Source organism: Hibiscus syriacus, unplaced genomic scaffold (genome assembly GCF_006381635.1).
Source record: "Hibiscus syriacus cultivar Baekdansim isolate YM2019G1 unplaced genomic scaffold, ASM638163v2 tig00110120_pilon, whole genome shotgun sequence".
Lineage (NCBI taxonomy): Eukaryota > Viridiplantae > Streptophyta > Magnoliopsida > Malvales > Malvaceae > Hibiscus > Hibiscus syriacus.
This window is the reverse complement of record NW_024062596.1, coordinates 187,044-212,766: the sequence shown is the minus strand read 5'-3', so window position 1 is coordinate 212,766 and position 25,723 is coordinate 187,044. Positions and strand designations below refer to the sequence as shown.

Sequence of the window (25,723 nt, the reverse complement as noted above, 5' to 3'; positions counted from 1 at the left end):
ACTAACATGTGAATGCATGCTTATGATAGAATAGAATGTATAAATGATATAATATATGATAAGGTAAGGAATAACTCCCTTAGAAGCACCAATGAAAACATTCATGGAATAATCAAGTTATGGAGAAAGTTGGTTTTGATCGTGCGTGTATCATTATATGTTTCTCACAGTTCCAAAAAGTACCCATCATAAACATCAAACACGATGAATAATATTATTATTTTAAATATCATAATAATTTAGTCTATGTTATTAGTGATAAAAATATTATTAAATTATTTACATTGGTATAAGTTAGTTCCTTTTTTATTGAACATGTAAAAAACATATGGATATTCTCTTAATATTCCATTGAAGAAAAATATTTATCACGAAAGTGACACAAAAATAATTTATCAAAAATTTCGCATACGTAATTTAAAATACATGCAAAATAAATATCATAAATAAAAAATACAAAATAATAATTATAAACTAAAAACAACAATAGTAAAAGAATATAAATATATATTTTAATGCTGAAAATCAAGACTATGATCATCTGGATGCCGAGTAAGAATTTAAGATTCTGAATTGTTCGAAAGGAAAGACAGAATAGGGGATAAGTTATAAAATTTAGTGTAATTTGACAATACATCAGCAAAAATAAATAAAAAACATAACAATGAATTTAGTACAATTTAATTATGTCATCAAAATACAAGAATCATCTATAGAAATTATTACATAATAATAATTCTATCACACGTAAATTTTCTTAAGGATTAGATTAATAATTTTCTTAAAGATATAGAATAATTAAGGAAATTGTTAAAAAAAAAATAAGTCATGTGTAGTAATATTTTAAAACATTAAGGCTTTAGTTGGAATAAAAGAAATTGGTAGGAGAAAGTAGATTAATCGACATCCATATTCCGTTGCTTCACGCAATTCTAAAGCTTCGACAGTCGGGATGCTGATTGACAAAAATCTAATGGATTAGCAGGAATGGAAACAAGATTGCCGATAGGATGACAAAGCTAGCTTCACGACAACACTACAGCTTGGTTCATTTTGATTCCCTCCGGATGAGCTAGCAGACCTCCTAGCTTTAGACGCTGCTGTTGCGCAACAAACTGATGAGAATATACGCGCATAGCCTACTGTTTTAGGCTTCTTTCAATTCAAAAAAAAAATGCTAAGTGTCTTTATGAATCAATTTACTTATTCAGTGGCCTTAAGAATAAAATAGAGTGTTGTTTCTTTTATAGGTACCGAGTTCAAGTACTTATATCTGGAGAGTTTACGTATGCTGTTAATGACTAAAAAAAATTCTAAACACTCTAAACTATTCAAAAAAAGAATTATATAAACAATAAATATGTGCCAGTGAATGAATCCTAATGAAAATTTCATGTTTAAATCTAGGCATTGGATTGAGATATTATAATTAATTTTCAAAAAATAAAGGAATTATATTATTAGATTAACAAAAAGTGTTTATCTTCTTTCCCACTTAGACATTATTTTTATAAGATAGGGGTTCTCCTCTGTGGTTTTATTGAGCTGTAATTGAAGGGTGATTAAAGTTTTAAAATGATTAAAGAACAAGTATAAGTATAGGTTTAAATCAAGTAAAATTATTTTTATAATTATTTAAAACTTTAAAATTAAAATCAAATTGATATAATTTGTAAAATTTAAAATTATTTTTTAAAACTAAAATCAAATTAGTATTTTAATTATAATTTATAGATTATATTATATATTAATATTGTTTTTAATAAATTTATGACGTTAAATTTAAAATTTAAATAGGTTGATCGGCGCACGTTTAGAAAATGCTCTCGGCGTAAGATAGCAGGTCTATTTTTCGTTGAAAATTTTCTTGCCTCAGTCGTGATTTTCTCTTGTTTTCTTCAGTTTGCTTTGATTTATCTCTTGTTTCCTTGCTTCTGATCGATTTGAGGAAGTTGTTTGAGGGGAATCAGGAGCAATCGTTGGAGTTCTTTCCTCCGGAGATCAGTGAGGGTTCCATTAAAGTGCGACCGTCGGTTAAGGTTCTAAATGAAGGGATTTCTACTTGGAGGCACTCGCTGGTTGCTCAATTTCTTGGGCTTCCTCCCAATTTTGTGGTGCGAAAGGTAGCGAAAGGTTGAAATCCTTGTGGAGTAAAGTGGGTAAGATTGAAGTGAGCCTTACTGGGAAAATTTGTTCATTTTTCAGTTTGGGAATGCCTCGACAGTGGATTCGATGCTGGAGACTGGTCTATGGCATGCTCAAAATAACCCGATGACCTTAAGAAAGTAGAAGTCGAATCTGAGAACCTTGGAGTTTAAGATGGATCGTGTTCCTGTTTGGATTCATCATTCTCATGTTCTATTGGAGCTTTTAACAAAGAAGGGACTAAGTTTTATTGCGAGCGTTGTGGGAACTCCGTTTTATATGGATGGGATCACGACGTCGAGGCAACGTCTTTCTTATGAGAAGGTATGCATCGAAATTGGCGCTGATTTCAATTGTTCTCGGTAATGGTACTACTACGACAGTTAGTAGAAGTTCCATGGTTGCCCATTAGGTGTGTTAATTGTTGTACCTTTTCTCATTCGGAGAAGGATTGCTCTATTAAGGGTAAGACTGTTGAGCAAATTTGGCAAGTTAAGAAATCTGGGAAGAGTAATTATGCTAAGGTTGTGTGTAAGAACCTTGTGAAAACTATAGTTGAGGGAGTTGAACTGTTAACTAAGGTTGATAGTGAGAGTGCTGTTTTAGATCAGGATATTAGTGAGTGTATTGATGTTGATGCCTCTAGTAAAGCTGGCGATAAGTTTGGGAGTTCTAGTCTGTCTCGGTTTGTAAAATTGAAATCTAAAATAAGGATGTAGGGAGTAAAGAAGGTGGAAGGCAAGGGGTGGTTACTAAGAATAAATTTGCAGTTTCAGGGGATGATCAGGAGAATTCTTTCCCTATTGGTGTTGATTTGCATGCTCAAAAACCACGGGTTGCTGCCTTAGGGGTGACGAATCTGTTGAATGAGATGAAAGCTAAAAATAAAGATCAATTAGAGAGGGGAAAAAAGGTCTTGAGGGGGTTGGTGAGGGTGGATATTTGCCTTCCTTCTCATGAATTTTTATTTTTGGAATGTGCAAGGGCTTAATGCCCTGAATAAGCAAGCACTTATTGTGAAACGTCTTAATAGGTTTAAGATTGATGTTGCTTATCTGCTCAAGACTAGAGAAAAAGAGAAAAAAATGCTTGGGGTTGTTGCTGGTGCTTTTGTTAATTGGAATTGGGTTTCCAATTATAGTTGTGCGAGTAATGGTCGGATTTAGGTTCTCTAGAGGAATGACATGCAACTTAGGGATGTTTGTGTTTATGATCAATTTATTTCGTCGATAAGTAAGTTTAGGGGTATGGATATTGGTGTCACTGTAGTGTATGAAAGTAATGACGGTGTGATTCTAAGGGCTCTTTGGCAACAGTTAAAGGATGTTGGTGCTTCTATGGCTTCTGTCCCTTGGATTGTGGGGGACTTCAATGTCTGAAACCTTGGGTATGGATGCTTTTGAGCATCCTACTGCGGATATGTGTGCTTTTAGGGACTGAATGGAGGATCTGAATCTTACTGATCATCCTTTTAGTGGGCCTCTATTTACTTGGTCTAATAGTTAGGAAACTGTGTTTTTGGCTCGGAAGTTAGATCATTGTCCCGTTTTGGTTTGGATGGAGATGCCTTTGCCTATTCACAGGCCAAAGTCGTTTAAATTCTTTTATTTTTGGACTCTTTATCTAGGGTTTATGGAGGTAGTTTGGTGTTCTTGGTTGAAGCATGTTTAGGGGGATCCGATGTTGGTTTTATTCCGCAAGATGAAATGTATGAAAAGAGAGTTGAAGTTGTTTAATAAATTTTGTTATAGGGATCTCCCTGCTAGGGTGGCGTTAAAGAAGATTCAACTTGAGGACCAGTAAATTTGTAATCTTTCTGACAATGGGAATGCTGAGGGTATGAGATGTGAGAACCTTCTCCGAGCTGAACAAGAAGAGCTTGAGATGACAGAAAGACTTTACTACAGACAAAAAGCGAAAGTAAAGTGGTTGAATAAAGGTGATTTGGGCACTAAATTTTTAAATGCCTCAGTGGCGGTTAAGTAGAAACGAGACATGGTTCGTATGCTTTATAATGAGCAGGGGCAGCAGCTTGTGTCTTTTGATGATACGTCGGGGGAAGTTGTGCATTTCTTTCAAAGTTTGGTAGGAGCTGTGGACCCAGATATGGAGAGCTGCAATGTGAGTACTTTAAGTGAGATTGTTGGTTTTAAAATTTCTAGTGATGTTGGCAGGTTGTTAACTGGAGAAGTGTATAATATTGAGATTAAAGAGGTTTTTTTCACCATGGTGATGATAAAGCACCGGGACTGGATGAATATTCTCCCAAGTTCTTTAAAGTGGCTTCGGAGGTGTGGGTGCGAATATTATTGATGCAGTTTGTTCGTTCTTTAGCACTTCAAACCTCTTACTGGCTTTTAATGCTACAACATTGGTCCTGGTTCCAAAAGTGGTAAATGCTTGCAATATGAAGGATTTTAGGCCTTTATCTTGTTGTTCGGTTGTCTATAGGGCTATCACTAGAATTATGGTCCGTAGATTGGCTATTGTGTTTCTTGATATGGTAAGGCCTAACCAATCAGCGTTTGTTAAAGGGCAGGATATTGTGGATAATACTCTGCTTGCGCAAGAGAATGTGAGAGGGTATGGTAGGAAAACTTTGAATCCGAGGTGCACCATAAAAAGTGACTTATAGAAAGCGTTTGACAACATAAATTTGAATTTTATCCTTGATGTTCTTGAGGCAATGTGAATCCCTAATGAGTTTAGGGGCTGGATCCGCAGGTGTGTAATGACCCGATATTTTTCGATTGCCTTTAATGGTAGCTTAGCTAGCTATTTTAAGGGAGAGATGGGTGTTAGGAAAGGAGATCTTTTATCTCCCTACTGGTTTGTTTTGGCCTTGAATGTGCTATCTCGGTTGCTGGACTTGGCGGCTTTTAAGGGTTTTTTTCAGTTTCACCCTAAGTGCATGAGAGTCATGTTAGCGCACTTATGCTTTGCTGATGATTTGCTCATTTTTGCGAAGGGTAATTTGATTACATGGTGGGGCTCATTGTTTTGAGCAAATTTTACAAAATGTTGACATTAAGAATTAATGATGCAAAGTGTGAAATCTTTACTTCCGGTGTTTTGGAGGGTGAGTTGGAGAAGATTAGAGACACGTTGGGGGTTTAATATTGATAAGCTTCTGGTGCGTTATCTGAGAGTTCCGCTTGTTACTTGACATTTGTTGGAGAAGGACTGCTTTAGATTGTTTAACTCTATCAGTAGGAAGCTAGGGAAGTGGTCGAATTGTAGATTAAGCTACGCTGGTATGCTGCAATTGATTCAATCAGTTTTGTTTAGCATTTCTAATTTTGGTGTAGGCAACTGATTCTGCCTAGGTCTGTTTTGAAGAAGGTTGATCAACTGTGTATGAGATCTTTTTTTGGAGGGGTTCAGGTTCTATTGCTCTTGGTGCTAATGTGAGTTAGAGTCGGATTTGCACTCTGAAATCTAAAGGGGGGGTTAGGCATCAAGGATTTGGCTTGTTGGAATTGTGCGCGTCTCCTTTAGCTTCTTAGGAAAATTTTGGCGAATGATGGGTCCCTTTGGGTGGAGTGGTTGAAGACTTATGTTCTTAAGGGGACAAGCGTTTGGGGTTTCATTCTGGGCAGTTGGGTGAGTTGGGGTTTAAATAAAGTTTTCTCCCTTAAGGAGATTGTGTGGCCGTTATTCCATGCTGGGTGTTCAATGTCTGTTCGGATGAGGTGGATTTGACAAGAGATAAGAGTAAAGAATGATAAAGTTCCATGGCAGAAGTTGGTGTGGTTTCCTTTACATGTTCCTAGGCATGCTATTGTGTCTTGGTTGACTTTGCTTAATCGTCTAGCAACTAAGGACATCATTCGTAGAATGAGCATGGTTCTTGAGGGTATTTGTGTGCTTTGTTGGGAGGAAGAGGAAACCAGAAGTCATTTATTTTTTAGTTTTCCTTTCTGGGCTCGAGTTTGGAGAGCTGTTCTGTCCTGGAGTGATGTGTAGCGTGGGAACACTAGCTTGGAGGGTGAACTTCAATAGATGTTGTCTCTTTGGAGGGGTAAATCTATTTCAAGCATTTGGTTTACATTTTTTTGGAATGTTTATATATACTTTGTTTGGGAGGAAAGAAATAAAATAAATTTTAGGAACTTATATAGGAATGAGGAGGAAATTCTTGATTGTATTAAAGAAATTGTGCAGATAAAGCTTATTACGAGGAATAACACAGGAAATGTATAGTTTAGTTTTTAGATCTTGTTTGTAGGGTTTTACTTTTGACTGTTGCAGCTTTGATGTCTCTTTGGATTGAATATACACATTTTATCCAAAAATAAATAAATTTACGACGTTATTAATGTACCTTGAATTAATTATGAAAATTGATAATATTAGTGATCATAATATAATTTTCAAATATTGATGTTGAAATAAAATTCACTAAAACATTTATAGTTTACCCAACAAAAATATAAACAGAATTTAGGGATCATTTATCTAATCCACCCTCGTATAAGAAAGCTACGCATAATTTGGTTTCCGGTGGCTCAAGAAATACGTCTCTTGACAGAGGAAACGAAACAAAATCAAAAACTGGCAGAGAGAAATCAAAGAGTTGAATATGGTCTCTTGACAGAGGAAACGAAACAAAATCAAAAACTGGCAGAGAGAAATCAAAGAGTTGAATATGGATGTGATAAAAACTCAGCAAATATCGGCTCGACCCACTTGGTTCTTCCTTCAAAGGCTCCGTCGACGTTACCAACAGCTATGCAGGTTTCTCTTTTTCCTTCTTTTTGCTGTTTATTTTCTCTTTTATTTCATTTTTTTGAATTTCGTTCTAGATCTGAATCGTTCTGTTTGCTTTAATAAATACTGTTTAGGGAAATCTTATGTTTTTATCTTTTGCACGATTGCTGATTGAGATGTTGCTTGTGCTGAATTATAATTTATAATTATAGGTTTTTTAGAGTAATTTTTGGGTTTTGGGGTTTTAAATCAGATTGTTGGGTTTGAATTGAGACAGTTTGTTAATTGTGTATGTGTTGACCTAAAGAGTATTTGAAGAAATGCCTTGGTCCTCCATATGTTTTGATGATATAATTTCTTATTGTTGAGCTTGTGTTGACACTTGACTTGCATTAATTAGTATTATCGTGTTTGAAGAGTTTGAATATTGAATTTTCAGTTCCTTTTGAGGAAGACGAGAAAGACCCGAGTATATGGTTCCTTGACCACAACTACCATGAATCAATGTTTTCAGTGTTCAAGAGGATTAATGGTAACTAGTTTCTCAACTTTAGTAAAGATGGTGCTTCTTTTAGTTTATCTATTCTCTTCTTTCTCGTTTCATCTATTATTCTGTTAAGAATTAATGTTCTTTATCTCTGGATTTGATTTGATCATTGTTTTAGCCAAGGAGCAAGTTGTTAGTTGGTATAGTACGGGCCCAAAATTACGGGAAAATGATCTAGATATTCACAGATTATTCCACAAGTAAGATTTTATTGATTGTTATTTCTTATACTGTTCTTAACTTCACTTTCCAGTCCAATCTTTTAACCAGGTGCTTTTGTTGTTGCAGCTATGTCCCAAATCCTGTTTTGGTCATCATTATTGTTCAACCGAAGGAGTTGGGGATCCCCACCAAGGCCTACTATGATGTTGAAGAGGTTAAGGAGGTAAGAACAATTTTTGGATACTCTTCTATTCATCTGTTTTCTACCTAGTCCAAAAAAGATGAGTGAGAGATGGAAACGTAGAGAGAAAAATTGAAAGGGAAGTTTTCTTCCGGGAAAGTTTGGTCGGCGTTCATCGATAATCTAAGTAGAAGAGTGTCTCGACGAGAGTCAAGGGAGTTGTTCTCAACTCAGGGTCCGGTAGTCAGAGTGTTCATTCCTAAAGAAACAAGGAATCCGAAATACAAATTCTCCATATTTGCCTTTGTACATTTTGGTAACGAGGAAAGTCTAAAATGGGCTATTAACAAGCTGAATGGTTCATTGATTGATGGTTGGAGAATTACAGTTGGTTCTGCACGATACAAGGAAGCTCGTATGAGGTCAGCAGGGCAGAATAGTTCTTTGGAGATGACTTTAAAGCAGGTCTCAGTTGATACTTCAAGGTCAAAAGTGAAAGTTGATATTAATAGGAGTTTAAGGGATGAAAGATCTTACAAGGATGCCTTACTGTCTAATAGATTGAAGAGTAATGTATCAGACCAAAGGGAAATGACATTTGAAGGTTTCAACAGGAGGAAAGGCATAAAAAATATTTGGGAAATGCATATTCCTTCAGAGAGCTCCAGTTGGGTGAAGAGGTCATTAACGGGGATTATTAAACATTCTTTTGAGTTAGAATTAGTCCAGAAGTCTCTAGTTAATGAAGGCCTTGAAGTTCAGATTGCCAGATGGGGTTACGTTTGGAATTCATGTGTTGTAACCTTTAAGTCGGATGAAGAAATGTTGGATGCATGGTCGACGAAAAAAGATGAATTACTTTTCTGGTTCGATAGGTTGGCACCTTTATTGAATGATGATGGCATTCCAATGGCTTTTTGCCTCATAGAACTATCTGGGGTTCCATTATTATGCTGACAAAACACCTTCTTGGAACTTTTAGCAGGGAGGTGGGGAATGGTGGAAGATATCCATGAAGATATAAAAAACAGAGAAGACCTCTCCACGGTGAAGATTTTGATCAGGGTGGAGAGCCCTTATGATGTCCCTGAGGTGATAACACTTGGAGCTTATGGAAGATCTTATACAGTGAAGATTAAGCGGGGTTCGGTGCTCGAGTATAATTCAGATTTTTCTAGCAAATCGCCGGTGGGAGTTTCCGATGTAATTCAAATTGGTGAGAAGATTGCTGGAGAGGAAGCTGACAGGAGTGTGTCAGAAAGTATGGAAAGTGCTGAACATTTAGAAGAACACAGCAGACAAAATGTAGACTTATGGTTTGACAAAGGAGCTTATACGGGTTTGGTTGGAGTAGGTGGGGAAAATCATATCCCAATGCTTAACAGAGATGGGAAAAGCATTAATTGTGAGGTGTCAGACTGCCAGGATATTGGGAGAAACAATTTGGGTGATTATGCCGGTTTGGGATTCAGAGTTTTTAATTTTTCGGCTGATGGGTCTGAAGCCCAGTCAGTAGAAAGTGAGCAGCCTGGTTCTACAGATTTTAAAATAATTCCAACTGGGCCAATTATTAAATTGGATAGTTTTGGGAGAATGGACTAGAACCAATTTATAGTTCAATCTGTCAACATGGAGGAAGCAAATAATGGAGGTATATCTCATTCCAGTTTGATGCTGCGTAGTGGGGGAGTAGAGTTAACAGCAGCAACTAAGATGATTGACTCTAATGCACATGCTGGAAAAATGATTTCTAGGGGAAGATCGCTTCATCGATCTAATTCATCTTTAACTACTAGGAGTGAGCCGTTGGAAAGGAGAAGAATGTTTAGTTATAAAAGGGTGTATTCGAGATCAAGGGAGAGAAGACATTGGCCATTACCTACAGAAGAGGAATCCTTAGAAAAGCTAAAGGGTAAGGACTTGGTGCTAAATTCAGTTCTGCCAGTCAGTCCAGTAGCAGATTTTAATATGGATGGTTGTGTGGAGTCTACTGTGGAGAGGCATGTTGCTGATAGTAGTTTGGGTAATACGTGTGAAGAGTGGTTTTCAGAAGGTGATGATTTTGATTTCAATTCCATTAAATTTATTCGAAGAGCCAAAAGATTGTTGATAAGGGAGGCATTGGATCAGGCTAGCACTTCAACAGTTTCTTCTCCAGCTTTTTCAGTTCTATTGGAGGAAGCCTTAGCTACTTAGGAAGTCAATAAGCTTTTGGGGGTGTCTTTCAAGGAAGGGAAGTCAACTTTTTGGGAAAAAAAATTATAAAGTTGGAGGAAGATTTGGGGCTGGTTTGAGCTTCAGTTTTCTTGGCAGTTCTGGTTTTTAATTTTTTTGATGATTAACCAATTAGCAATTATTTCATGGAACGTTCGGGGATTGGGAAGAAAGGAAAAACAAAGATCTGTTCAAAATTTAGTTTTAAAGAAACACCCTATTTTTCTTTTGCTTCAAGAAACAAAAATGGAGAAGATTCAGAGGCATTTTTTGAGGAGTAGTGGTTTGAATACCCTTCAAGGGTTTACAGAATATCCAGCAGTGGGTTCTTCTGGAGGTTTATTGAGTTGTTGGAATGAGGGCATGTTTGAAGTGGAAAATCATGTTATAAACAGAAGGTTCATTGCTACTTTTGGGAAATTTCGAACTTCACAACTTAGGTGTGGTTTTATCAATGTTTACGGTCCTACTGTTGAAGAAGAAAAAGCTTGCTTTTTTGAAGAGTTAGCTGTTTTTATTTGTGGTCAGAGTATTCCTCTTTGTGTGGGAGGTGATTTTAATGTGTATCTTTCAGAAGAAGAGAAGATTGGAAGAGCCCAAAACAGAAATTCAATAAGAATTTTCAGTCATTTTATCCAACAGACATATTTAATTGATTTACCTTTGCATGGGGGTAGGTTCACATGGTGTAGCAATCAGGATATACCCACCTTTGTTAGACTGGACAGGTTCTTAGTTGATGTCCATTTTTTGGAAGCCTTTCTTGAAACTATACAGTATTTGTTACCTAAGGCTGTATCAGATCACAATGCCATTTTTCTTGAGAACGGTGGAGTTAGTTGGGGTAAAAAACCATTCATATTATTTAGTTATTTGATGGATGAAGAAGGTTTTCAGAATTTAGTTGGCTCTGCTGTACAAAACTGCAAGAGTAAACATAACAGAGTTGGAATTTTTTCTATCCTGAAATCTACCAAATTGGCGATCAAGGAATGGGCGGGGAATAGATATCAATACCCAGCTGTAGAAATTGCAGAATTAGAAAGGAATATACACTTAGCAGAGGAAAATTTCCAGCAAATGCAAGACTCTAATGGTTGTGAAAAAGCAGCAGAATTGAGGACTACGAGAACAGAATTATGGAAACTTTATAAAATTGAAGAACATATATGGTTTCAAAAATCGAGATCAAAATGGGTGAAAGAAGGGGATCGTAATACAAGATTTTTCCATGCATGTGCTTCAGTCAGGAGAAAGAGGAATTTTATGAGTGTCCTAAATATCAATGGTGAGATTATTCAAGATCCAGCTATCATCAAAGCTACTGTTAAGGACCATTTTTTTGGAATCTATAATTCTAAGTCTACCTTGGAAGTTGAAGATTTGAAGCTGATTTTTTCCAGAATTTATGTGGAGCAAAGTGTGGTTTTGGAAAAAGAATTTACAGAGGAAGAAATTTGGGAAACTCTTCAATCGTGTGATAGCAACAAAGCTCCCGGACCGGATGGATTAAATATGGGTTTTTTAAGAGATTTTAGTCTATTTTAAAGGTAGATATTCTGAAATTTTTTCATAATTTCTATATGGGGAAAGATTGGGAACATGGAGTCAATCATACTTTCATTACTCTTATTCCCGAGGTGTCTAATAATGGTGGATTAGATGATTTTAGACCCATAAGCCTTGTAGGAGGGTTGTACAAGATCCTTTCAAAATGTCTTTCAAGGAGATTAAGGAATTGTATTATTGGTTTGATCAGCCCAACGCAGTTTGCATTTATTCCAGGTCGTCAAATACTGGATTGCTCTCTTATAGCTAATGAAGGAGTTGACTTTTGGAAGAAAAAAGGGCTTAAAGGATGTGTGTTTAAAGTGGACTTCAGAAAGGCCTATGATACTGTGAATTGGTCTATTCTTTTTACAGTTATGGAGAAAATGAGATTTGGCTTCAAATGGAAGAGTTGGATAAGACAATGTGTATCAACAGCCTCAATTTCGGTTTTGATTAATGGGGTCCCTTCTCAGGAATTCCCTATGGTAAGGAGTCTCCGTCAGGGCTATTCTCTCTCTCCTATGCTTTTCAACTTGGTTGGGGAACTTCTAAACTTATTGCTTTTAAAAGCAGTATCTGAGGGACTGTTTTATGGACTGCAATTTGGAAGAAATGAGACGGCTTTTAATTTATCTCATCTGCAATTTGCAGATGACTTAATTATTTTTTGTGGAGCTTCGAAGAATCAGATTTTAAATGTTAAGAGGGTCTTAAGAGTGTTTGAACTCATTTCTGGCCTTCAATTGAATTTGAAAAAAAGCAGATTATTTGGTGTTAATACGGCTACGGAGGAGGTTGAGGAGTGGGCCTCGTCTATTGGTTGTGCAGTTGGGAAATTTCCCTCTGAATATCTAGGCTTGCCTCTCGGTGCATCTAGGAATTCTTCCTCTCTTTGGGATCCGGGGTTTTACAATTTAACAAGAAGCTTGCAGGTTGAAAATCTAATACTCTTTCATTGGCAGGGAGGTTAGTCTTGATTAAATCGGTTCTTTGTTTACTTCCAGCCTACTATTTATCTCTTTTTAAAATTCCTTCCTCGGTTAATTCCAAACTCAATTCCATAATGTCTAAATTCCTATGGGGAGGTGGAACTAATAAAAACAAGATTCATTGGGTCAGCTGGCCCAATGTGTGCAAATCTAAGGAGGAGGGAGGTTTGAGAGTGTTGAATATTATTAATATGAACAGAGCTTTACTGGGGAAATGGTCTTGGAGGTTTGCTAATGAAAGGAATGCTGTTTGGAGGAGGTTGATATGTTCAAAATACAATCTGGATCCCTACTCTTTACTGTTCAATAACAAGATACCAGCTCAATCCTCTTGGATTTGGAGTTCAGTGGTTAATTCTCATTTTAAAGAACTCATTTGGCTCAAAATTTCGAAGTATGTGCAGAATTCAAGTTGGTTGTAGTCAGTTTATTCGTTTTTGGCAGGACAAATGGGCAATGGATTGCCCTCTTAAGGTCTCTTTCCCAAGGTTGTTTGCTATGCCTTCAAATCAGAGTGGTAAATTGATTGATTTCGGCGAGTTTAGTTCTTTAGGTTGGATTTGGAATAATCGATTGAGGAGGAATTTGGCGGATTGGGAATTTGAACAGTGGACTAATCTGATGACAATCATTTCTAATTTTTGCTTGTCCAAAGATGCCAGCGATGCTCTGATTTGGAAAGTGAGAGGGGATGGTGTTTATTCTGTTAATTCATGTGTGAAGATTTGTTCCTCGGTTTCTCAGGCGAACTCTTTTTGGAAGAAAATTTTGTGGAAAGGATTGGTGCCACCAAGGATTGAGACTTTTATGTGGTAGGTGGTCCTTCAAAAACTGCCAGTTAGGATTGAACTGGCTAAAAGAGGGGTTTCGGATATTGTAGATCTTTCCTGTCCTTTATGTAATTTGGTGGATGAATCCTCTTCTCATTTATTTTTCTCTTGTTCTGTCGTGTGGTCTTTGTGGAATAAATTTTTGCAGTATTGGAGTATCAGTTCGGTCTTTCATGGAAATGCTCAAAACTTTCTTCTAGCTTGGGAAGATCTAAATTCCAGTTCTACTATTTGGAACTTTATTCCGGCTGTTGTTATGTGGACTGTTTGGAAAGTTAGAAATGACATCGTCTTCGAAAGAGGGAAGTTAGATCAAACTAATTTATTTTTCTTAGCTAGAGTAAGGCTTGCATCTTAGTTCCTAGCTAAGTTTGCAGATTCGGTCATTTCTTTGGATTCCCTTATCAGTGATCCTTCCCTTGGGGATTCATGTTTCCCTCCAAACAAATCAATTGTCTCTACCATCCCTTGTTCCCCCCCTCCTAAGGGCTTTGTCAAACTGAATGTGGATGCATCTACCAGTTCTGACTGGAAGAGCAGTGTAATTGCGGGTATTCTAAGAGATGAAGAAGGTCTACTTTTAGGTTCTTTTAAAACGGCTTCTGGTCCGGGTCCACCTATTCTGATGGAGTTAAAGGCTGTTAAGGAGGGTTTAAATTTCTTTCACTCAGTGAGAGGAGGTATTAAGGGTCGGTTGATTATAGAATCAGATTGTAAAATGGTAGTAGATTGGATTAAGGATGGATCTTGTTGTCCTGTTTTCTATTCCTCCATTGTTAGGGAGGTAGCTGTTAAACTCAAAGAAGTCGAGGGAGTTATTAGATGGGTGGCTAGGACAACCAATATTGAGGTTGATGGGTTGGCTAAGTCTGGTATTGGTTAATTTTACTTTGTTGTTGGGGTATTTTATTTTGGGTTTTTAGGTTGTTTGTAAGGGTTTTATCTTGTTATTGTAAATCTTATGTATCTTTATTAATAAAGTTTAAGGCACTCTTTTCCTTCTTCCTTTGATTAAGGAATTCAATATGAGTTCCTTAAATCATGAAGGGGTTTTTTTAATGAGGCCTCAATTCCTATAAAAAAAAAGAACAATTTTTGGATGATTTGTTTTTCATTTATGGGATGGAGAAAGAGCTTGTCTGTTGAGGCGGATAGGCAGTCCTGATGTTAAGTGGGACTGCAACTAGTAATGATATTTTGCTAGAAGCTGTCACTTTTGTATGTATTTGTTGGGCATTTGTAATATGATGGTAATGATGCAGAATGCCACTCAAAAGAGCCAAAAGATTTTTTTTTCATGTTCCTTCTGAAATTGCTGCTCACGAAGTTGAGGAGATTGGTATGTCAGTAGATGAAATTTTATATCTTCTCTGAAAGTTACCTTTTTTGTTTAATTCTAGTTTATTGGATTTTTGGACCATTCATTTTCTTACAATATAACTCCTTTTTCACCCACAAACAGGAGTGGAACACTTTCTAAGGGATGTTAAAGATACAACCATTAGTACACTTGCAACGGAGGTTTTTCCTTTCTTTCTTTCTTTATTTTTCTATTCCAGTTGGTAATAAAGCTTTTACTTTTGTGGAAAACTTTTAACAAACGGATTATATATATATACCTCGGCCTTAATGACAGGTAACTGGAAAGCTCACAGCTTTGAAGGGTTTGGATGCAAGGTTAGGAGAAATGGTCTTACCTTGATCTTGTTATTGACGAGAAGCTTCCGCTGAATCATGAAATACAGTACCACTTACAGGTGAACTATTTCTGCTGATAGTTGAAAGCAAAGTTTAAAAGAATTTGTAGTCATTAAATTTAAGTTTCAGTACTTGATTGCATAAATTCCCTTGAACTTATCTACTTGATTTATCCAGAATATTGACGACATTATATAGTTCTAAGCCTGTTTGGGTTGGTTATTGTCTACCCCACTAATGTTATTGTTTTTAATTACTTCTTTTTCTATTTAAAAGATTAATAAAATATTAGCCCCTTAGGCTTAAACGAAAGGAGTAAGAGGGATTAAATCAATCTTAATTAAATTGTGGATTGGCTAAATCGTTGCTATTTGTTATGGAACCGCTACATGATCCACAATTCCATGAGCTTGGGCTTCTGTTGCTGACATAAAAACATCTCTTTCCATGTCTTTGGATACAACCCATAGGGGCTTGCCCATTCTTTGTACATAAACCCTTGTGAGGCTTTCGCGAAGTTTCAGTAGTTCTTCCGCTTCCAGGATAAATTCTCCCGTTTGTGCCTCATAAAAAGAACTAGCAGGTTGCTGGATAATTACCCTGATGATATAACATGATAAAAGGTTTCCATGCTTAAACTGCAGGATGTGTTCAACTTGCTTGCAAATCTAAACGTAAATGAACTATTCAAGGCTTTTGCTGGTAATAAAAAATCAACCATACATATCTAAAAAAATCGCTGAACATGCTCATGTTCTTTCAGATTAAAATGATATGTATTAACATTTGAAATTCATTGATCCACATTTTCGACTTGTTGTGCAGTAAAAACAAATGATATGATGTTGGTGATAAATCTGTTGTCTCTCATCCGAAGTGTCATTGCACTCTATAACTTGATCAATTACAAGGTGATAAACCTGCTCCAATTTCCCTGCTATGTTTATACTATGCTGAAACTTGTAGATTGGGTTTTGACTGGCAATTTCATTTGGTTTTTCAGATGCTAAACAAAGAACATGAGAAAGCCATGGATGATAAGCCAGCAACCGTCCCGGCTTCCAGTTGAAGCTGAATATCATCTAATATTACTTGGGAGTTCTAATCGTGAAAAAATCTTGAGCACAGAGGAGTGGCTATTAACTGTCATAGGATCTTCATTCTTCAGATTTTGTATTCTTCATAGCTCAATCAGGGATAGAGGTGCACAAAAAATCCGAATATCCGATTTTGGGTAAAAAATATCCGAAACCGGATTTTGAAAAAACCGGTTTTTTTTAAACCGGATCGGATATTTAAAAACCGGATAGTATAACCGGTTTGAGAAAAATTAAACGACCGGTTTTTTTACCGGATTAACCGGTTTTTTTTTTTTTTCAAACCGGATAAAAAACCGGTTTTTATCCGGATAAAAAACCGGTTTTTTTTTTAAAAAAACCGGTTTTTAACCGAAAAAATCCGGTTTTTTTTTAAAAACCGGTTTTTTGCAAACCGAAACCGGTTACACCGGTTACACCATCCGACCCTCCAAACCGGTTAGGATCCGAACCGATTTTTTTAAAATCCGGTTTTTGGGTTGGGAGAAAAAACCGGATCGGTTTTTATCCGATCCGGATCGGATTGAAATCCGGATTCTGTGCATCTCTAATCAGGGATATCACTAGGCTCCAGAATTGAGAGTTTTAAATCTCGTTGTTTTTCGTACAACTATTGGACTTTAGTGATGAAGTGCATTTCCATTAGGATTAAAATCATGTTGAATCAATCATTTGAGTGCTAGATAATGCTTCCCCCCCCCCCCTCCCCACAAAGTGTTCTGGTTTGATATGAGAAGCCTTCATTTGTACTTTTATTCCATTGGTGAAATAGAACCTGACATCCATGAATTTATATCGAAATTGTTACTTCCTTTCACATTAATAGAAGACCCGTAGTGTCGACTGAGATAGTATCGATGATGTTGATCTTTGCAGGGTATTTTATGTACGTCATCTGAAAAAAGGTCCATTAGAATCGTAAATGAAACATCATTAACCTTGTGAAAGAAAAAAACAAAAGTATCTCGGAATATTCCACGATACCAAAAACAACGCTAAATAAATAAATTTTGAAGGAAAAAAATGTTCAGTCAGGCGCTTACAAGCCAGCTTCTGCGTTTAACAAGATGAGGTTGGTTGGTGTTGAAATACCTTTCTAAACCCTCAGATTCATTGTTGGTGTAATCTTCATGCATGCATCTCAATGGATGTCCAACGATAAGCATCGGTTGTTGGGCAAAGAAGTTCAAAACTTCCACCAAGTGTCCCCAAATTTTTGGTCCAACAACAATATAGGTTCTTTTTTTTATAATATAATTTAGGTTGTTATAAACATAAATAGTAAATGAATTAAACAAAATACCCAATGAAAAGTATGCAGCTCATTATCATACTGGTCATAGTTAACATATTCTCAATACTTAGATAAATACCAACTTATTAATGGGGAGACTAATTACTATTCCTGCTCTATTTTATTTCCAGTAAAAGAAGGTTGCAGGTTCTGCATCCTTAATTTCTAAACTGAATCAAGTTGGAGTAATGAATAGGAAGTGAATGTAATTAAGATGAACTCAATTGCCTTATGCATCCCATATGGGAAATCAAAACAATCAATGAATTGTATAGAAAACCTTTTGTTTTTTCCGCCCTTTCATTTACACATCTTCTCATGATCTATACTTCCTAGCAAGAGCATGTGGAAACCGAGTTTGATCTTGACAAAGATGAAGAAGAATTCAAGAACTCGATGCAATCTTCTATGGCTTCGGCGTGATGAGAGTCGATAGACTCGGCCAACGACCGTGACCTCGGAAGATTCGAAGAAGAAACCTTATGCGAAGACTTCCTTCTGATTGATACGAACCACAACGCTCTCGCAAGTTTTGCTCTGAAACGCCTCAACAATCTTGCAGGTGAAAATGAGCTCTTGACAAGCCTCAATCTAAACATCCCCATAACGACCCTTCTTTTTCTCCTTCTTCTGCCTCTTCTCCCATCCTTTAGACCGATAGTCGGCCTTTCGTCGGTGTCGGAACTGCAAAGCACTTGCTTGATTGTTGTTCTTGACATTCTGGACTTGGGAGAAAGGATCTAGAGCTTAGGGAAAAAATATACGCTTGTATGGAAGAAATTTTGATCTTTGAGTTTGAGAAACGGGGAAAGTGACAAAGGGAAGAAGAATCACTGGGTAAGGTTTTGGATGGTACTTAATGATTAAAGGAGTAAATAGAAGGATAATTAATTTGTAAGTTAAACTTTAAGCTTATTCATTGTAAAAAATGTTGACTGCTGGGGCCTAATTTATTAAATTTTGGCTAACTTTTTTCAACAGACCAATTCAATTTTCACATGCAACTATGTATACGTGCATGAAACATGCACCAAAGCGTATTGAATGTAATGTAGTTTGTATGAATCAAATGAATTCAGTGATTGTTATTATATTTTCATATTTCAGGTTCAAACACGATATTTGTAAGAATGTACAAGTATTTATTGTAAAATGATTGATAATCTTTCTAATAAAAATCAACTTATATTCACATTAGAAAAAATGTGAAGTAGCCTGTATGTTCATTGAACTCAAAACCGACCATCAAATACAAGAATTTTATTTTTTTATTCATGGATTCTGATTTCAAGATTTCACATATTGTAACTGTATCATATGTAGATCATCCCATATCTACTGCCTGTTGAGTGTTGATATTGGACAACAAAAGAAGAAAGGCCTAATTATGAATTTAGTTCCTCAAGCTCTACGATGATTAAATTTAGGACTTACTTATTTTACTTTAATTTGGCATAACTTGGTCTTATAATGTTGTTAGTAAATCTCTGTCGAAATAATTTTTTTTGTTTTGAAAATATATTTCTATAAAGTGTTTGTTATTTAAAAAATTTAGTCATCATCAATCATTTTGGGTCTACTTATATTTGTATGAAAAGTAATAATGAGAAGATGAGGTTAGGTCAGATTAGGTTAATTGCATATATATATATATATATATATACAAGATTTTGAAAGGAGAAGGGAAAGCATCAAAGCAACTTGGAAAAATGAAGGAGAGGATGGTCAAAAGGTAATAAAAGAGTTAACTAGCAGCAACTAAGCAAGGGGGACACGCGTTGCTTTTGAGGTATTTTTTTTTTCTTTTTTGCTATCACGTCCCTACTTCTTTTATTTTCATATTTTGTTATAAAAATATGGGATTGTTAACATAGTGGTCCACTTTGCAATCATATATGAAAAAGATAAAGAGGGAATCTATTTGAATATTTGTATGTATGGGAGGTTTGACCATCCTTTTTTTCATATATATTTTTTCAGTTGGATTTTGCAGTTTCACGAACATAAAAAGTTATAAAATTTCTTGTTAAGAAATTATATTAAAAATTAGAAAATATAAAATTAAATCATAAAAAAATTATTTTTTTAAAAAAGAATACAATTTTTTATCCATCCTGGCATATAGGATGTTTTTTTTTACTTGATGGGATAAATGAAAAATTGCACAAGTGCTGGTACGCTCGATTGGAGGAAGCTTTCTGGGGGTATTGCTGGGCAGGCTTTGGAGTTCTTTCCTCTGGTGGTTCGGGATGGGATTCCGATTGTTCAGCCTCCGCTTGAGGTGTTTGATGATGGTATTTCAGAATGGGAGCTGTATTTGGTGAGGCAATTCCTTGGGGCTGCACCGAATTTTGCTTCTATGCAGAGGATTGTGGACAATTTGTGGAAGAAGGCTTCTAAGGGTTCTCGTGTTCAGGTCAGGTTAGCGAGTACTAATCTTTACGTTTTTTGTTTGCTTCTGAGTCTACCCGTGGCTGGGTTTTGGAGAATGGATCGTGGCATATTTAGAATAAGCCATTGGTTTTAAGGAAGTGGGAGCCAAGCACAAAGCGTTTGGATTTCGATTTATCTAGAATTCATGTTTCAGTCCAACTTTATAACGTACCATTGGAGCTTTATTCATGAGCTGGGTTAAGTTACATAGCGAGTGCCTTAGGTGTTCCTCTCTCTATGGATTCTGTTATTGCATCTAAAACAAGATTGGAATATGCTAAGATTTTATTGAAATAGGGGTGAATGATTATATTACTAAATATGTGGCACAGGTTTGGAGGACGAAGGGTGATGTTTTGGCTGAGTATGCTGAAGCTACTGTTGTGGGAGGTGTTGAGGCACTGCATGAACATGTTTTTGATGGTGGTGAGGGGCTGGAGCCTTGGGTTAGTTCTCAGGTGGAGGAATTGGTTGTTAATTTGGTTGAGGAAACTAATGCTCTTTATGAGTCTAATACAATACTGGCTTCTGATAAGGGTGAGATGGATTTTCCGATTTTGCAAGCTTCTTTGCTGAAGAAGAAAGCCAAAGGAAGGGGTAAAGATAAAAAGTAAATTGATGGTTCTTCAAATTATTTTGAGGTGCTGGTGACAACTGCTGATATGGAGGGTGCTAGGAAGCCTAGAGCTACTTCCATGGATGTTGCTGCTCTTTTAAATGAAATGAAAATTAAGAAGAAGGATGTTGTGGATAAGGCTGTTGTGGATAAGGCTGTTGTGGGAGTTGCTGTAGGGGAGGAAGGCTCTATCATTGCTCAATGATAGTTTACTTTTGGAACATCAGGGATATTAATAATCCCTTGAAGTAATCTCGAGTTTTTCAAGGCTTGGTAAGTATAATGTGGATGTTGTTTGTCTTATGGAGACCCGGGTAAGGGCTATTAATGTTGATAGATAGATTGCTTTTTTTCTTTGGATTAGGAGTGTTATTCCAATCATGAGAGTATTGAGAATGGGAGGTTGTGGGTTTTTTTTTTTGGAGGAAATGTTTACTATTTATTGTTTTAAAAGTTTTTGATCAGTCTTTGTTTAATGTTGGTGAGGTTTGTGGGCATATGTGTGTTATAACTGTTGTTTATGGCTATAATAATGGGATTGATAGGCGAAATCTTTGGAGGCAGCTAGAGGAGTTGGAGATCATGGTTGGGTTGTCTTCTTGGTTGATTAGAGGAGATTTTAATGTCATTTAAAATGTAGAGGAAAGCTCTAATTAAGAGATAATAAGATCTTATGACTCTTCTGATATGGAAGCTTTTTGGGGCTGTATGAATTCTTTGGTTTTAATGGATCATCCATTGGTGGGGCCTTTGATTACTTGATCTAATAGGCAGGAGGTGAATTATTTGTCTCGAATCTTGATAGAGTGTTAATTAATTCTCGGTGGCTTGAAGATTTTCTTGATTCTTTTGTTAAGTTCAAGGCTTAGGGGGTGTCTAATCACTGTCATGCTCTGGTTTCATTTTTTAAAGAGAGTCAGACTGATAGGCCTAAGCCTTTTAAATTTTTTAATTGTTGGGCTACATATGGTGAGTTTAAGGATATTGTGAAGGAGTCTTGGAAGCTTGATGTGCATGGTAGTGTTATGCACCAGTTGTTTGTTAAATTGAAAAAGCTCAAGCCGCGACTTAAGGAGCTTAACAGGAGGTTTTTTTATGATATCTCTGGCTGATAAGCGGATTGTTCAAAGAGAGCTTCATGACTTGGAGGTGGCTGAAGCTTCGTTTTATAAGAAGAAAACTAAAGTTCACTAGATCCGGGAGGGTGATAGAAGCACTAATGTTTTTCACTCTATTGTGTTGGGGAAGAGAAAGAAAAATACTGTTAGATTGCTATTTACTGAAGATGATACTCAGTTAGATACTTTTGAGGTCATGTCTGATGAGATGGTGCGCTTTTATACTGAGCTTGGTGTTGAGGATGCAGCAGTCAAAGGTTGTTCCGTGTAGCTTCTTAAAGATTTGTTGGGTTATGAGTTACCTCGGGGGGCTGATGATGCTTTATTGAAAGAGGTTTTTATTGAGGAAATTAAGTCAACGTTGTTTAAGAAGGGGAGTGAGAAAAGCCCAGGGTCTGATGGGTACACTGCTTATTTTTCCAAGGTGGCTTGGGATATTGTGAAAGATGACTTTCTTGCTGCTATTAGGGAGTTTTTCCAGACTGGGTCTCTTATTCTTTCCATTAATTCTAAAACAATTATACTGGTTCCTAAGTCTCCTAATGTGAGTATGGCTAGGGATTTTGGCCCTATTTCTTGTTGCTCAGTAGTGTATACAACTATTACTGGTATTCTTGTGAATCACTTGGCTGTTTATTTTTTTGGATATGATTTTACCTAATCAGTATGCTTTTATTAAGGGGCGTAGTATTGTTGATAATACTTTATTAGCTCTGGAGATTATTAGGGGCTATTCTCGTAGTTCTCTTTCTCCTAGGTGTGCTATTAAAATTAATTTAAGGAAGGCTTTTGATTATATTAGTTGGGATTTTTTGATGAAAATGCTTGCTTCTTTGGGGTTGCCTGAGGTGTTCAGGGGTTGGATCAAAGCTTGTGTTATTGATTCTCGATTTTTTATTGCTTTTAATTCGAGTTTAGTGGGTTATTTTAAAGAGAGAAGGGGGATAAGGCAGGGTGACCCGTTGTCCCCTTACCTTTTTGTTATGGTCATGAACGTGCTTTCTCATTTGTTGAATGTTGTTGCTAGGGATGGTTTATTTCATTTTTATCATAACTGCAAGAGAGGTTCTCTTACACGTCTCAGTTTTACTGACGATTTGCTTATTTTTTGTTATGAGATAGAGGAATTGATTTTGGGGTTGTTGGGGTTCTTTTGTTGTTTTATGAAATATGTGGAATGCAGCTTAATGCGGGAAAGTCTGAGTTATTTGCTTGTGAGGTACAGGAGCATGTTTTGTGTAGAGTGCAGGCTGCCATTGGTTTTAAATTGGGAAAGCTTCTTGTTCGGTACCTTAGAGTGCCTTTAGTTACTAGGAAATTAATTGTAAATGACTGATTTCCTTTGATTGTCAAGATTAGAAGCAAGTTGGGGTTGGGGTCTAAAAGGAAGTTGAGTTATGGTGGTAGGTTGCAACTTATCCAGTTTGTTTTGTTTAGTATTTCAAGTTTTTGGTGTAGGTAGTTAGTTTTTCCAAAGGAGGTAATTCGGTAGGTTGAGTAGCTTTGTATGAGGATTTTTTGGAAGGGTGATGACTTGTCGGCTATGTGAGCTAGGGTTAATTGGCAGTAAATGTATTCGTTGAAGTCTGAGGGGGTTTAGGCTTGAGAAGCTTAGTTTGTTGGAATAAGGTTTGTTGTTTTCTTTTGATTAAGAATATTTTAGCTAATGTTGATTCCCTTTAGGTGGCATGGGTCAAGGAGTATGTCTTGAAAGGGGTTGGTTTTTGGGATGTTAGTTGCAAGCCTTAGCTTAGTTGGATATTGAGAAAGCTTCTTAAGCTTAGGAATAAGGCAACTGGTTTGTTTGCTAATGTGGAGGTTTGGGATGTAGTGAAAGGCAGTTGGGTTTGTGAGAGAATTAGATATAGGAATGAGAAAGGTTTGTGGGAAGGTCTTCTCTGGTTCCCTTTGCATATCCCAAAAATGTCAATTGTTGCTTGTATGGTTGTTTTGAAAGGTTGCCTACTAAAGACAGGCCCATTCACATGGGATTAGAGTCGGATGAGAGTTGTGGTCATTGTGATGATGGGTCGAAAAGTAGGGATCATTTGTTAAATGGCTGTGTTTTTGCTTGTGGAGTTTGGAGCAGAGTTATACATGCTTGTAGGTTGCCTTGCAGGTCACTGTGCTAAAACGATGTTTTGACTTGGTCAGTTGTTAATTTTAAAGGGAAATCTTTGCTTGTCTGTATCTTGAAGTTGGCTTGGACTTTTTTTTATGTATTTTGTTTGGGAATAACGTAATTTTAGGCTTTTTAGGGGATGCTCTCGGTTAGTTAAAGAGATTTTTGAATGCATTAGGATGATTGTTTGTGTTAAATTATAGGGTTGTTGTATTAACAAGCTTGATAGGGTTAATTTGCAGCTTTGTCTTGACTGGGGGATTTGTTGATTTTTTCTTTGCTGATGGGTTGATAGAGTTGTTGCTTTAGCTACTTAATTGTTGAGGAGTGTGGGTTCATGGGGAGAAGAGGTTCACTGGACAGTCTCTTATTCAGAGTTTGCTATTTGGTTTTCATTCTGTTAAAGGTTTTGTTATATTTAGTAGGATTGGATTACATGATTATTTGGGGTTGGCATGGAGTATAATTGTGTAGTTGTATAGAGGATATATTCTATATAGAGTTTTTTTTTCCAGGTTTTTGATTCTGAAAGAGCTTGGATTTTGGATTTGTTTGTTGCTTAGTTCGATGTTTAGCAGGGTTGTCTGCTTGGTGTTTTGTTTGTAGCAGGTGTTTATGCTTTCTTTGGATAATAAAATTTGAAATTATCAAAAAAAAAAAAAACTAAAATTGCACGAGTCCCCACTCTTGTCTTCTCAAAGTGATCAATAATTATGTTAAAAATGAAAAGGAGTTGTTTTATTACTTTTAAGTTCACACTATCACCCACACCATTTTATACATATTTTAAAATTGGACAAATATTTTTTTTGAATCCAAAATTGAACAAATATGTATGTATACTTGAGGGGTTACTTTACATATTCAGGTTGAGTCAAATTAAGAATAGTTTGTAGAATCCTCTAATGTGGGTTTCAAACACTTGACCAACATTTCAAAGCTCTAGTTTCGGTTAAATTATTCCAATCAAAATGCATTGATTTTAGAATTTATCTTTTCTTTTTTTTGACAAAAACATGGTTTCTGAAAATAATATTAATCATAAATGCCTTAATAAAATTAGTGCCTAAACCATGTCTCAAAAAACGTTTTAATGCTTAAAGGATATTTTGTTAAAAACAGGTGTCTAGTGTTTTCAACGTTACACTTTTAGGTGCTCGAGCGTTAACCATCGTTAAAAATCTCCATTAAGTGGCATGTGTCACGTTATTAGCAATCTTGAGAATTTATTTAAAAAAATTAAAAAACTAAAATTAATTTTATTAAAAAATAAATATAATTATTTTTTTAAAAAAATCCCCTCGTCCCTCTTCCCCGGTGCCATCACCACCAACCACTGGTGGCGTACACTGCCAACACCAACAGCTTCGCTGACGTCTCACGACCTCAACCTCGACCAACAATCACCATAATTGATCGTCTATCGTCACAAAACAATAAGAAATCATTTGTTGCCCATCATCGTCGAACCATTCTCCGGTCAGTCGTGACAGTCACCGTTTCCACCAGTGATAGCACCATCTCACATCGAGGAAAACCCAACCGTTCTCTCATCGAGTTGTGCCATCGTTTGCCGTGGAGGAAGCTTCGAAGCTCCAGTGAAAATCCAATCGAGGTTATTTTTAAAATTTTAGAAACTTTGATTTTTAATAAATAAATTAAGTTTTTTAATTTTTTTCTCATTTTCTTTAAAAAATAATATTTTTATTTATAAAAAATTAAAAAATTCAAAATATATAACGGAAGGTAACTAAAAATATAACTAAGAAAATGTTATACATGTATTTTTAACGAAAAATTATTTAAGCACTAATTTTTTTTTCAAGACACAATTTCAACACTTATTTTTTTATTAAGCCATCATAAATTTATAATTTGCGTTAGACAATTAAAATATATTATAAGTCTTTATATTCTTTATACATTTAGAATTTAGTTTTAGTTTTATTTTAAAAATTTAATTTCTCTTTTTTTAAATTAAAAAATTAATTGTAGGTTTAACATATTTTTTTTAAC

General features: G+C 36.0%; 2 protein-coding genes and 1 pseudogene across 2 annotated transcripts; 2 read left to right on the top strand and 1 right to left on the bottom strand.

Moving 5' to 3' along the window:
• Positions 1-4,140: 4,140 nt before the first annotated feature.
• LOC120215470 lies at positions 4,141-6,111 on the top strand. The gene is made up of 5 exons (XM_039213154.1): positions 4,141-4,436; positions 4,480-4,728; positions 5,454-5,552; positions 5,745-5,837; positions 5,919-6,111. The coding sequence occupies exons 1-5, from the start codon at positions 4,141-4,143 to the stop codon at positions 6,109-6,111; spliced, it is 930 nt and encodes a 309-aa protein (XP_039069085.1).
• Positions 6,112-7,243: 1,132 nt separating this feature from the next.
• Positions 7,244-15,269, top strand: LOC120215464 (annotated as a pseudogene).
• Positions 15,270-17,750: 2,481 nt separating this feature from the next.
• Positions 17,751-18,137, bottom strand: LOC120215469 (josephin-like protein). Its single transcript, XM_039213153.1, has one exon. The coding sequence runs from the start codon at positions 18,135-18,137 to the stop codon at positions 17,751-17,753; it is 387 nt and encodes a 128-aa protein (XP_039069084.1).
• Positions 18,138-25,723: the final 7,586 nt, after the last annotated feature.